The sequence below is a fragment of the Piliocolobus tephrosceles genome, chromosome 13 (assembly GCF_002776525.5).
Source record: "Piliocolobus tephrosceles isolate RC106 chromosome 13, ASM277652v3, whole genome shotgun sequence".
NCBI classification, from domain to species: Eukaryota; Metazoa; Chordata; class Mammalia; order Primates; family Cercopithecidae; genus Piliocolobus; species Piliocolobus tephrosceles.
Window position 1 is genome coordinate 7,604,262 of NC_045446.1, and position 14,394 is coordinate 7,618,655.

Consider the following 14,394-nt stretch of genomic DNA (forward strand, 5'->3'; position numbering starts at 1 on the left):
TCCACAGAGAGGTGTTCCTGATCACCTTTATCCATTATCTTTCCCCATTGAGCTTGTATTTTTTCTCCATAGCATTCATCCAATTTGTAGGAATATCTTGGTTTCTTCACTTTAATATATCTGTCTTCCCCGTGAGGACAGGGACCATATTTATCTTGTTCATCAATATATCCCTAATACCACACGCTGCATAATGCATAGTTAGTGCTCAATAAATATTTATTGAATTTAAAAAATGCATTTTAGGCCGGGCGCGGTGACTCAAGCCTATAATCTCAGCACTTTGGGAGGCCGAGACAGGCAGATCACGAGGTCAGGAGATCGAGACCATCCTGGCTAACACGGTGAAACCCCGTCTCTACTAAAAATACAAAAACTAGCCGGGCGAGGTGGCGGGCGACTGTAGTCCCAGCTACTCGGGAGGCTGAGGCAGGAGAATGGCATAAACCTGGGAGGCGGAGCTTGCAGTGAGCTGAGATGCGGCCACTGCACTCCAGTCCGGGCGACAGAGCGAGACTCCGCCTCAAAAAAAAAAATGCATTTTAGACTGGGCGTCGTGGCTCATGCCTGTAATCCCAGCACTTTGGGAGGCCAAGGTGGGTGGATCACGAGGTCAGGCATTCAAGACCAGCCTGGCCAATGTGGTGAAACCCCATCCCTACTAAAAATTCAAAAATTAGCCAGGTGTGGTGGCGCACACCCGTAGTCCCAGCTACTCAGGAGGCTGAGACAGGAGAATCACTTGAACCTGGGAGGTGGAGGTTGCAGTGAGCTGAGATCGTGCCACTGCACTCCAGCCTGGGTGACAAAGTGAGACTCTGTCTCCAAAAAAAGAAAAAAAAAAAAAAGCATGTTATATGGAATATTAAACTAATGCATAAACAAGTGTCATGTCATGTACCCTGGAAAGTAACAAATACGGGAAATTTTTTTTTTATTTCTTCCCATCTGTTTTCTTTTCTTTTTTCTTTTTTTTTGGACACGGAGTCTCGCTTTGTCACCCAGGCTGGAGTGCAGTGGTGTGATCTCAGCTCACCGCAAGCTCCACCTCCCAGGTTCACGCCATTCTCCTGACTCAGCCTCCTGAGTAGCTGGAACAACAGGCGCCTGCCACCACGCCTGGCTAATTTTTTGTATTTTTAGTAGAGACAGGGTTTCACTGTGTTAGCCAGGATGGTCTCGAGCTCCCGACCTCGTGATCTGCCCGCCTCGGCCTCCCAAAGAGCTGGGATTACAGGCATGAGCCAACACGCCTAGTCCTTTTTTGTTTTTTTGAGACAGAGTCTCGCTCTATTAACCAGGCTGGAGTGCAGTGGTGCGATCTTGGCTCACTGTAACCTCCACCTCCCGGGTTCAACCAATTCTCCTAACTTGGCCTCCCAAATAGCTGGGGCTAGAAGCGTGCGCCACCATGCCCAGCTAATTTTGTATTTTTAGTAGAGACGGGGTTTCATCATGTTGGCCAGGCTGGTCTTGAACTCCTGACCTCAGGTGATCCACTTGCCTCGGCCTCCCAAAGTGCTGGGATTACGGGTGTGAGCCACCGTGCCCAGCCTATCCTCTCATCTCTGATCACTCCCGTACTATAGCCACCCAGCCTAGTCTCACTGTGCCAGCCCCTATCTCACAAGCCTCCACGTATCCTCCCTGTGCTTGTGGGCTCAGCCTCCTTTATGCAATTCTCAGCTCTTTGCATTTCCAAATTCCAGCCTTAAAGCCCACTCTCATCTTGCAAGCCTCTGAAGCCACCAGCTTTCTGAGATGTTCCTACCGGCCCCGGAGACCATGGTTGTGGCTACCTTCTCAGAATATAGATGTTTCCATTGCGGCAGGCTGCGGCAAGCCGGAACTCAACATCAAACTGGCCGGAAACCTCTAGGAAGACAGGGACGCTGGGAAGGCTCATCTGCAAAGAAGAGGTGCAAACACTCCAATTTCTCTGGAGCCCCCATCCCTCCCTGCCCTGTTAGTAACTCCTCTGAGTGAGTGCCTGGTCTAAAGTCCCAATCTCCTCACTCACACCCAGTTTAAACTCATACAGTTTTTCAGGAGGGAAACTTGGGGCAACATTTAGCAAAAGCCTTTTAGTCTGTGTCTTTTATTTATTTATTTATTTTGAGACAGAGTCTTGCTTTGTCACCCAGGCTGGAGTGCAGTGGCACAATCTCGGCTCACTGCAAGCTCCGCCTCCTGGGTTCACACCATTCTCCTGCCTCAGCTTCCCGAGTAGCTGGGACTACAGGTGCCCGCCACCATGCCTGGCTAATTTTTTGTAGTTTTTAGTAGAGACGGGGTTTCACCGTGTTAGCCAGGATGGTCTCGATCTCCTGACCTCATGATCCTCCTGCCTCGGCCTCCCAAAGTGCTGGGAGCCACTGCGCCCGGCCTTGTCTGTGCCTTTTGACTAAACAATGCCACTTCTAGGACTGCATCCTAATGCTGTACTTAAACAACCATGCAGCTGGGTATGGTGGCCCACGCCTGTAATCCCAACACTTTGGATCGCTTGAGCTCAGGAGTTCGAGACCAGCCTGTCCAACATGGCAAAACTTTGTCTCTACCAAAAGTACAAAACTTAGCTGGGCGTGGTGGTCCCACAGATGAGAGACTGAGGTGAGAGGACTGCTTGAGCCCAGGTGGCATAGGTGGCAGTAAGCTGAGATTGTATCACTGCACTTCAGCCTGGGCAAGAGAGCAAGACTGTCTCAAAAACAAACAAAGAAGCATGCAAGGATATTTGGGTAAAAAAGTCTACAGCATTGGTATTAATAGCAAAAAATGAAAAACAATTTAAATGTACAATAGGTGACAGCATAAATAAATTATGGTATGTCTATATGATGGATATTGTGTGGTCTTTAAAAAGGCTGATGTGGGGTTGGGCATGGTGGCTCACGCCTGTAATCCCAGCACTTTGGGAGGCTGAGATGCAGAGATCACCTGAGGTCAGGAATTTGAGACCAGCCTGGACAACATGGTGAAACCCCATCTCTACTAAAAATACAAAAATGAGCCTGGCGTGGGGGTGCATGCCTGCAGTCCCAGCTACTCAGGTGGCTGAGGCATGAAAATTGCTTGAACTCGGGAGGTGGAAGCTGCAGTGAGCTGAGATAGAGCCACTGTACTCCAGCCTGGGTGACATAAGTGACTCAAAACAAAAAAACAGAACAAAAAAAACAAAAGGCTGATGTGGTTTTGTAGATACAGAAAGACACCGATGATATACTGCTACATGAAAAGAACATGCTACATGAGCCTCCTGCTTTTATTTATTTACTTATTGTTTTTAGAGACAGGGTCTTACTCTGTCACCCAGGCTGGAGTGCAGTGCCACAATCATAGCTCACTGTAGCCTCAAACTTTTGGGCTTAAGCCATCCTCCTGCCTTGGCCTCCCAAAGCACTAGGGTTAGAGGCATGGATCACCACACCCAGCTAATCCTGTTTTTATAAAGATAAGTATTTACATCAAGTTATATATCTATGTCTAAATATGAAAATGTCTAGAAAGCCCTATGCCTCAACTTTAATAGTACATATCCATGGGCAGCAGGATTTTTTGATATATATCTTTCTTTATGCTTATCTAGTTTCTAATTTTTCTACAAGGAACACATATATCACGCAGAACTAACTGTGAAGCATGGGGAGAGAATGTAGCCTGAGCCTCCAGTGTGCCCAGGGTCAGACCTGACACTGACCTTGGCTAAAATGGTGAAAGCCTCGGGATCAAGCACCAGGAGCTCCTTGTTCTCGGTGCCCAGCACCAGGCAAGACACAGCATCCTCGTCAGCCAGGTTCTTCTTCAAGGTGGTCATGGTGGTGATGACTGTCTACAGAAGGACTCCAGGGGTCACCCAGGGAACCTCCACACACCACCCCCAAGATACTCCCAGAATGCCACAGGAGGGAAGAAAGAGAGCAAAGGAGGATGAAGAGGATGTATCAGAGATGTGACAGAAATTTAAGTACAAAGGTGTTTGCTGCAACAATTCTAACAAAAGAGGATTGTCTTAAGTCAATTATGAGCTATCCATATGATCAAAAACTATGCAGTCTTTTTTTTTGTTTTTTTGTTTTTGTTTTTGTTTTTTTGTTTTTTTGACACAGAGTCTCACTCTGTCGCCCAGGCTAGAGTGCAGTGGCGCAATCTCGGCTCACTGCAAGCTCCGCCTCCCGGGTTCACACCATTCTGCCTCAGCCTCCGGAGTAGCTGAGACTACAGGCGCCTGCCACCACGCCCAGCTAATTTTTTTGTATTTTATTTTATTTATTTATTTTTTTTGAGAGGGAGTCTGGCTCTGTCGCCCAGGCTGGAGTGCAGTGGCCGGATCTCAGCTCACTGCAAGCTCCGCCTCCCGGGTTTACGCCATTCTCCTGCCTCAGCCTCCTGAGTAGCTGGGACTACAGGCGCCAGCCACCTCGCCCAGCTAGCTTTTTTTGTATTTTTTAGTAGAGACGGGGTTTCACCGTGTTAGTCAGGATGGTCTCGAACTCCTGACCTCGTGATCCGCCTGTCTCGGCTTCCCAAAGTGCTGGGATTACAGGCGTGAGCCACCACGCCCGGCCTTTTTTTTTTTTTTTGAGACAGGGTCTCACTCTGTCGCCCAAGCGGGAGTGCAGTGGTACAATCTCGGCTCACTGCAACCTCTGCCTCACAGGTTCAAGCGATTCTCCTGCCTCAGCCTCCCAACTAGCTGGGATTATAGGCACACGCCACCATGCCCAGCTAATTTTTGTATTTTTAGTAGAAACAGGGTTTCACCATGTTGCCCAGGTTGGTCTTGAACTCCTGACCTTGTGATCCACCTGCCTCAGCCCCTCAAAGTGCTGGGATTACATGCATGAGCCACCATGCCCGGCTGAAGTCATTTTTTTAAAAGTCATATTTTAAAAGAATATTTGGGCCAGGCTCAGCGGATCATGCCTGTAATCCCAGTACTTTTGGGGACCAAGGCGGATGGATTGCATGAGCCCAGGAGTCTAAGGTCAGCTTGGGCAGCAAAATGAGACCCCCAACTCTACAAAAAATAAAAATAAGAAATTAGCCAGGTGTGATGGCATGCACCTGTAGTCCCAGGTACTCAGGAGGCTGAGGCAGGAGGATCCCTTGAGCCCAGGAGTTCGATGCTCCAGTGAGCTATAATCCTGCCACTGCATTCCAGCCTGACTGACAGAGTAAGACCCCGTCTTAAAAAAAAAAAGAAAGAAAAGAAAAGGGCTGGGCATGGTGGCTCACACCTGTAAGCCCAGCACTTTGGGAGGCTTAAGCGGGCAGATCACCTGAGGTCAGAAGTTCAAGACCAGCCTGGCCAACATGGTGAAACCCCATCTCAGCTGGGCGTGGTGGCTCACCCTTATAATCCCAGCACTTTGGGGGCAGACCACCTGAGGTCAGGAGCTCGAGACCAGCCTGGCAAACATAGTAAAACCACGTCTCTACTAAAAGTATGAAAGTTAGCCAGGCATGGTGGCATGTGCCTGTAATCCCAGCGACCCAGGAGGCTGAGGTAGGAGGATAGCTAGAACCTGGGAGGCAGAGGCTGCAGTGAGCCGAGGTGGTGCCACTGCACTCCAGTCTGGGCGACAGAGCAAGACTCAATCTCAAAAAAAAAAAAAAGAAAAGAAACCCCATCTCTACAAAAATACAAAAATTGGCCCAGCATGATGGCGGGTGCCTATAATCCCAGCTACTCGGGAGGCTGAGGCAGAATTGCTTGGACCCAGGAAGTGGAGGTTCCAGTGAGCTGAGATCGTGCCATTGTACTTGAGCCTCGGCGACAGGAGACTCTACCTCAAAAAAAAAAAAAAAGAAAAGAAAAAAAGATAAAAGTCTGGGCACAGTGGCTCACGCCTATAATCCCAGCATTTTGGGAGGCCGAGGTAGGCGGATCACATAAGGTTGGGAGTTTGAGACCAGCCTGAACAACAGGGAGAAACCCTGTCTCTACTAAAAATACAAAATTAGCCAGGCGTGGTGGCGCATGCCTGTATTTGCAGCTACTCGGGAGGCTGAGCAGGAGAATCGCTTGAACCCAGGAAGCAGAGGTTGCGATGAGCTGATATCGCGCCATTGCACTACAGCCTGGGCAACAGGGGCGAAACTCCATCTCAAAAAAATGAAAAGAAAAAAAGTTACATTAGTATAATCCTAGTTTTAAAAATATGTGAATATAGGCCAAATAAGGTGGCTCGTGCCTGTAATCCCAGCACTTTAGGAGGCCCAGCTGGGAGGATCACTTGAGATCAGGAGTTTGAGACCAGCCTGGGCAACATGGTGAGATCCCGTCTCTTAAAAAAGAAAAGAATAAGCTGGGTGCAGTGGCTCACGCCTGTAACCCCAGCATTTTGGGAGGCCAAGGCAGGCAGATCACAAGGTCAAGAGATCGAGACCATCCTGGCCAACATGGTAAAACCCCATCTCTACTAAAAATACAAAAATTAGCTGGGTGTGGTGGCGTGAGCCTGTAGTCTCAGCTACTTGGGAGGCTGAGGCAGGAGAATTGCTTGAACCCAGGAGGTGGAAGTTGCAGTGAGCTGAGATCACACCACTGCACTCTAGCCTGGCAACAGAGCAACACTCTGTCTCAAAAAAAAAAAAAAAAAAAAAGAATAAAAATGTCAAAATAAAAAATATATGAATACAAAAGCACGTGGAAGGCTAAACCCTTAAACAAACACTAGTTATTATTGGACAGTGATATCACAAGTGATGTTTAATTTCCTCATGATGCCTTTCTATCATTTCTACAGTAGGCACATGTTTCTTTTGTAATTATAATTGGAGGGAAAACAAAAAAGAAAAGATTCCCTTTGTAAGGAATTTCTTCTACAGAAATTAGCAGAAGCAAAATGTTTTTTTTTTGAGATAGAGTCTTGCTGTGTCGCCCAGGCTGGAGTGCAGTGGCACGATCTTGGCTCATTGCAGCCTCCACCTCCCGGGGTCACGCCATTCTCCTGCCTTAGCCTCCCGAGTAGCTGGGACTACAGGCACCTGCCACCACGCCCGGCTAATTTTTTGTATTTTTAATAGAGACGGGGGTTTCATCGTGTTAGCCAGGCTGGTCTCGATCTCCTGACCTCGTGATCCGCCCGCCTCGGCCTCCCAAAGTGCTGAGATTACAGGCGAGAGTCACCACGCCCGGCTGCAAAATGTTTTTCTTTAGATAAAGGTGCTCATTGTGTGATTATCATCAAGATTGAAAAAGACAGCTGGGCACAGCATCTCATGCCTGTAATATCAGCACTTTTGGAGGCTGAAGTGGGAGGACTACTTGAGCTCAGAAGTTCAAGACTAGCTTGGGCAACATAGTGAGATCCCATCTCTACAAAAAATGAAAATAAAAAAAATTAGCTGGGTGTGGTGGCATGCACTTGTAGTCCCAGCTACTCAGGAGGTTGAAGGGGGAGGATCACTTGAACCCAGTATTTTGAGGCTGCAGTGAGCCACGATCACACCACTGCACTGCAGCCTCAGTGACAGAAGAAGACCCAGCTCCCTACCCTACCCCAAAACAGATGAAAAAAGAGGAATGATTTTCAGTGCCTAATGGAAGGAGAAAGCTTACAAACATGTGGACAGATATTAGTGGTAACTATTCCCATTCCAAATGTTAATGATAACTCAAAGATGTGAGTGGTTGGCCGGGTGCGGTGGCTCTCACGCCTGTAATCCCAGCACTTTGGGAGGCCAAGGTGGGCAGATCACCTGAGGTCAGGAGTTGAGACGAGCCTGGCTAACATGGTGAAACCCCATTTCTACTAAAAATAAAAAGAATTAGCTGGACGTGGTGGCGCACACCTGTAATCCCAGCTACTCAGGAGGCTGAGGCAGGAGAATCGCTTGAACCCGGGAGGCGGAGGTTGCAGTGAGCTGAGATCGTGCCATTGCACTCCAACTTGGGCAACAAGAGCAAAACTCTCTCTCAAAAAAAAAAAAAAAAGATGTGAGTGGTAACCATGACAGATACTTGAGAAGACTGCCCCCTCCAAACTGCATCTTTTAAGCAATAATTAATTCACTTTCCCATTTTAAAAGGACTCAAAAGATATTGACAGCTGTGGATGTCAAAGCTGCTGATCAGCAGGAGAGAGCAGTGTTTCTCACAGAATTGGTCTAACACAAGCCAAAGTCTGAGGCATGTGTTTGTCAGTGTGTTCAGTGAGCGTGGCCTCTATGGGGTGGATGGTTCCCATGGGGCTTTCTAAACTGCAAGACAGCTCTGGGAGACTGTTCCTGGACTGAGGGTTGGTGCCCCTAGGTCAAGACCCACTAGATTGGCCGGGCGTAGTGGCTCATGCCTGTAATCTCTGCACTTTGGGAGGCTGAGGCAGGTGATCACGAGGTCAGGAGGTCGAGATCAGCCTGGCCAAGATGGTAAAACCCCATCTCTAACTAAAAAATACAAAATTTAGCCGGGCACAGTGGAGGCATCCCAGCTATTCGGGAGGCTGAGGCATGAGAATCACTTGAACCTGGGAGGCAGAGGTTGCAGTGAGCTGAGATCACACTACTGCATTCTAGCCTGGTTACAGAGCAAGACTTCATCTCAAAAAAAAAAAAAAAAAAAGAACCACTAGGTCTCATCAATGCATAGGTTCATCAATAAAGGCATTAAAATTATAACTACAAAAAGTAGGAAGTGAATAAAAGGGAAACATTTGTCTAATGACCTGGATGTGAATGGTTAGATAAACAAAGTATGAAGGAAATACTGAATAGTCAGTGACATAATCAAGAGGCCATTAACAATGAAGTTCCTAAAGATGAATGCTCAAAATATGTTACATACTCAAGAGAAGCAGGATATAAAAGCATACTTACGAAGAAAATATATCAAAATGGTAAGAATAGGTATCTTTTGGATCTCTCAGTAGTGAAATTACAGTCATATTTATATTTCTCCTTTATACTTCCCTCTTTTTCTGGGTGGTGGGGGCAAGACTGGGTGACAGAACGAGACTGTCTCAAAACAAAAAAAAGTTCTTGTCACGCTGTTGCCCAGGCTAAAGTGCACTGACACAATCATAGCTCACTGCAGCCTTCAACTCCTGGGCTCAAGCAACCCTCCTGCCTTAGCCTACTAAGCAGCTGGGACTACAGGCACATGCCACCACACCCAGCTAACTTAAAAACGAAGTCTCGCTTTTTTCTTGCCCAGGCTGGTCACAAACTCCTGGCCTCCAATTATCCCCCCTTGGCCTCCCAAAGTGCTGGGATTACAGGCATGAGTCAATGCACCTGGCCTATATACCCCTCTTTGTTTTTCCAAAATTTCTGTAATAAAAATCTATTACCTTTACTCTCAAGAAAACAAAAGTTATGTGCAATTTATGTAACATGATCTTTTTTTATTTCTATGTATCTATGTATGTATGTTTGTATCTATCTATCTTTTTCTCAGAATCTGTGTCCTGCTGACTATATATCTATATATTAAAAGTTGTCGGCCAGGTGTGGTAGTTCACGCCTGTAATTCCAGCACTTTTGGAGGCCAAGGCGGGCGGATCACCTGAGGTCAGGAGTTGGAGACCAGCCTGGCCAACATGGCGAAACCCTGTCTCTACTAAAAATACAAAAATTAGCCGGGCGTGGTGGCACATGCCTGTAATCCCAGCTACTCGGGAGGCTGAGGCAGGAGAATGGAGAATCGCTTGAACCTGGGAGACAGAGGTTGTAGTGAGCTGAGATTATGCCACTGCACTCCAGCCTGGATGAGAACAAGACTGTCTCAAAAACAACAACAACAACAACAAAAATACAAAACAACCTGTCACTACTAACTGGAATGTGGAAGGCACTGCGGCTTTATGACTACACACACATGGCATGGCTGGAAGGAATACAGCAAAGAGATACTGGTTGGGTTTGCTTATAGAATTTACCACTGATGTTAAGCGGTCTTTTAAAAAATTTAAATTTTTTTAGAGGGAAATAAAAAGAGAAGGGGATATTACCTGCCGCTTGATGGAGTTGGACTTGTGTTGGTTTACAAATGCCTCCATTTCACTCAGCTCCAGCTGCAGAAACCTAGACACAGAGAACACAGAGACACACAGCAGGCCCTGGCCTCGCTGCCCTCCTCTATCATTCTGGCACAATCTGGTGGCTGCTTCCTCCACCTGGAGCCTCCCAAACCCTGGCCCTCCACAGGGCCCTTACCTGAGTGACTGGACGGACAACGGCTCCTCTGCCGTCTCCCTGCAAGGAAAGGGGCCAGCATGGCAGCCGAGTGGAGGAATGGGGCCATGGGGCTCAGATGGGATGAAGGAGTGAGGAGGGGGATGAAGGGGAAGGCAGCTTCTCACCGTATGCTCTCCAGCATCTCCTTCAGGGTTAAGGGGTCGATCCGGTCCTGTGACAATGTGGAAGAAGGGTGAGCCTGTGAGCCCAAGCCAGGCAGGAAACCCAACGCCCATGCCCTCAGAGAGCTCCACACTTCTGGGGGTACCTCTTGGTCTCTGTCTCCCTGCCAGCCTGCCTCTGCACTGAGCCCCAAGCTCACGCCTGTTATCTGAATCCAGTCTCAGGGCCACGTTCATCTTGTGGCTAGTGCAGAGGAATTTTCTGGGTTCCACTCTCTAAGGGGACTGGCTCAGTGCCTCTCTGGGAGCCACTGCTGAGTAGCCAAGCGCAGCACCTTGTCCAAAAGTGCCACCACTAGGCTGGGCATAGTGGTTCATGCCTGTAATCCCAGCACTTGGTGGGGCCGAGGCAGACAGATCACATGAAGCCAGGAGTTTAAGACTAGCCTGGCCAACATGGCAAAATCTTGTCTCTACTAAAACATACAAAAATTAGTCAGGTGTGGTTGCTGGTGCCTGTAATCCCAGCTACTCGGGAGGATGAGGCAGAAGAATTGCTTGAACCCAGGAGCCGGAGGCTGCAGTGAACCAAGATCACGCCATTGAACTCTACTCCGGGCAACAAGAGTGAAACTCCGTCTCAAAAAAAAAATGAAGTGCCACCACTGCTGCTGTCAGAGATGGACTATAACTGACCTCCTGCCACCAGCCCACCTTCTTCCCAGGAGCCCAGCCTTCCTCTCCCAGTGGCTGCCATCTTTGCCTTCTGGTTCCCAACTCCCATGTTACTTACCTCTTTGGCCTGGTTCCAAAGGTCTTGTTCCAGAGGATTTGGAGGCAATTGGGGCAGGCTGAACTTGAAGTAGGGTCTGAGATTCTTATACACATAGACACAAGGGCCTGAAGCAAGTGCCAGAGCTGGGGTCTGGGGCTCATGTTGCTCCATGAGGAAAGTGGCAGCAGCAGCTGGCAGAGCAGGTAGTGGGCTTTCGGTCATCACCAGTGGTCCTTTGAGCACCTTCAGGCGGGGCTGCCGCCCACCAGGGCCAAGGTCCCCTACCACCAGCTGCAGGGAGAGGATGGCTCATTCTAGGCTCAGGGTCTGAAGACCTCCCCACTGACCCTCTTCTTACCTTATTGCTGGTGAGCATTCATTCATTCCTGCACCAATAAATGCTTTGCCTTCAGGCTGTCAAGCTGCCTGACCTTGGGAAAGATGACTAACCTTTCTGAATCTCAGGTTTCCCGCTTGCAAAATGAGAATACTTTCATGGTATGTGGTGAAAATCAAGTGAGATAATGAGTTACAGAACCTGGTAAGTGCTACTGAGGAATAAGTGGCAGTTGATGTTTTTCTTATTCATTCAGCAAACATTTCTTCCATGCCAGGCACTTCTAGAGAGACACTGGGACAGTGGTAGAGGTCAGTGCGGGAGGGGATGGGGACACCCATATCTGGACTGCTGAAGCCTGGTTTCCAAATGCAGGGCAGGATGTGCTCTGTGGACACACAGAGGGGAGCCAAGCTTTTTGGTCTCTCAGTTTTCCACCCTCCAATCCATCTTCCAAGCTGCTGGAGCTGCCACACAAGCCCATTCCCCTGAATGAGGCCTGGTAGGCCCCTCTGATCTAGTTCCCAACTTGTTTCCTATCACCCTTCCCATTGCTGTGCTCTGGCCAGTAAGTGGGTACCCAAGAAAGGCTGGATACTGAGCATGCAGTATGTGCCAGGGACCACATCAGAAACTGCATGCGTCCTTTCATTTAACCCTCTTGACAATCTTATTATTATTATTATTTTTGAGATGGAGTCTCGCTCTGTCTCCCAGGCTGGAGTGCAGTGGCGCGATCTCCCCTCACTGCAAGCTCCATCGCCACCCGGGTTCACGCCATTCTCCTGCCTCAGCCTCCCAAGAAGCTGGGACTACAGGCGCCTGCCACCAGGCCCGGCTAATTTTTTTGTATTTTTAGTAGAGATGGGGTTTCACTGTGTTCGCCAGGATGGTCTCAATCTCCTGACCTTGTGATCCGCCTGCCTTGGCCTCCCAAAGTGCTGGGATTACAGGCGTGAGCCACTGCACCTGGCTGACAATCTTATTATTTTTAAGAGACTGGGTCTTGCTCTGTCACCTACACTGGAGTGCAGTGGTGCAATCATGGGTCACTGCAGCCTCGAACTCCTGGGCTTAAGCGATCTTCCCACCTTAGCCTCCCAAGCAGCTAGGACTACAGATGTGCGCCACTACACCCGGCTTTCAACAACCTTGTGAAGCAGGTACCATTATTAGCCTCATTTCTCAAATGAGGAAGCTGTGTCTTAGAGATGTTAAGTAAAGTCAGACAGCTATAAAGTGGTAGAGCTAGGTCTGTCTGAACCCAAAGCCATAGTCTTAACTACTTTTTTGTGTGGTAGTTATTTTATATGGGCCTCAACTTTCTAACTTCACATTTATTCTTTCCAAGTATGCTATGAACTTCTAAGCTTTTGCTGTGCCTCTGCTTTTGCTGTATCTTCTACCTGAAATGCCTTCCCCATCCTCTCATCCTTGACTTCTTGATAGACTTCATTCATCCTTAAATGCCCAGTTTACACATTACTGCTTCCTGGTGCCTCCAGATAGAATCTATTGTTCTCATTGGTGCTCCGGTAATACTTTCCACATGTTCAATTTTAGCATCTACTCACTTCCTCACAAATATTTATCAAGTACCAACTTTGTGCCAGGCACTGGGCTAGATGCTGGGACTCAATGGTGAATAAACTAGCCATTAAACATTCTATTATGTGAAGGTATTTAACATTTTTTTCTTTTGTTTTTTGTTTGTTTGTTTGTTTGTTTTTTTGAGACGGAGTCTCGCTCTGTCGCCCAGGCTGGAGTGCAGTGGCCAGATCTCGGCTCACTGCAAGCTCCGCCTCCCGGGTTCACGCCATTCTCCTGCCTCAGCCTCCCGAGTAGCTGGGACTACAGGCGCCCGCCACCTCGCCCGGCTAGTTTTTTTGCATTTTTTAGTAGAGACGGGGTTTCACCGTGTTAGCCAGGATGGTCTCGATCTCCTGACCTCGTGATCCGCCCGTCTCGGCCTCCCAAAGTGCTGGGATTACAGGCTTAAGCCACCGCGCCCGGCCTCTTTTGTTTTTTTAAGACGGAGTCTCGCTCTGTCACCCAGGTTGGAGTGCAGTGGCGTGATTTCAGCTCACTGAAACCTCCGCCTTCCAGTTTCAAGTCATTCTCCCGCCTCAGCCTCTCAAGTAGCTGGAATTACAGGAGCCCGCCACCACGCCTGGCTGATTTTTGTATTTTAGTACAGATGGGGTTTCACCATGTTGGCCAGGCTGGTCTCGAACTCCACCTCGTGATCCACCTGCCTTGGCCTCCTAAAGTCCTGGGATAACAGGCATGAGCCACTGCGCCTGGCTAACATTTCTTATCAGCCACTGTGTCTGTGGTTTCTCTTCCCTCACTACTGTAAGCCCAGAGCCAAATACTAACTAGGTGTTCAATCAATATCATGGAATAATTGTTGACAGTGTCTGTATATCCTCCTGACTACATGCTGATGCATTTCTAAGTGTAGAGTCCCAACAATGCCTGACACACAGTAGGGACTCACTATACACTTGCTGAATTACTGAATGCATTATGGATAGGAATTTGGGGGCAAAAACCACTGAGTCCTATTGCACTCTCTATGTGGGGTAGGATTCCAGGACAATCTTCTAGTTACCTACATGATTTATCTATTGTGGTGTCATTGCCCATGGTGAGTGAGCTATGGTGAAAAACCACAAGACTTGAAATCAAACAGACCCAGTTACAAATTAAGTAAACTTAACCTCTTTGAAACTATTTTCCCATTCACAAAATGGGAATAAATAAAATCTATGTTTATGTGCCTCCACGGAAGGTCTAGTCCAGAAATGGATACTGAATCCATGCTAACTTCCTTTCTTTTATCCGAATATATTTCTCTACCTTTAAAAAATTTACGTCTTTTAAACTTTATTTACATTTTTATTTAAAATTAAAATTATATATTTATTTAAAAATATATTTTTATTTAAAATTATATATATATATATATATATATA

General features: G+C 47.7%; 2 protein-coding genes across 3 annotated transcripts in view; one reads left to right on the top strand and one right to left on the bottom strand.

Annotated features, from left to right (window-relative positions):
• The window catches only part of LOC111533669 (pyruvate carboxylase, mitochondrial-like), a 1,148,173-nt gene that overhangs the window by 428,280 nt on the left and 705,499 nt on the right, over positions 1-14,394 (top strand). The window lies entirely within an intron of this gene.
• The window catches only part of BBS1 (Bardet-Biedl syndrome 1), a 26,717-nt gene that overhangs the window by 10,798 nt on the left and 1,525 nt on the right, over positions 1-14,394 (bottom strand). For both annotated transcript variants that reach the window (XM_026447668.1, XM_026447669.1), the window contains exons 4-9: positions 11,098-11,370; positions 10,308-10,354; positions 10,162-10,200; positions 9,957-10,029; positions 3,701-3,832; positions 1,800-1,906 (exon numbers count right to left, since the gene is read on the bottom strand). In XM_026447668.1, the coding sequence (XP_026303453.1) occupies positions 1,800-1,906; positions 3,701-3,832; positions 9,957-10,029; positions 10,162-10,200; positions 10,308-10,354; positions 11,098-11,370 (671 nt within the window). The remainder of the gene's footprint in view (positions 1-1,799; positions 1,907-3,700; positions 3,833-9,956; positions 10,030-10,161; positions 10,201-10,307; positions 10,355-11,097; positions 11,371-14,394) is intronic.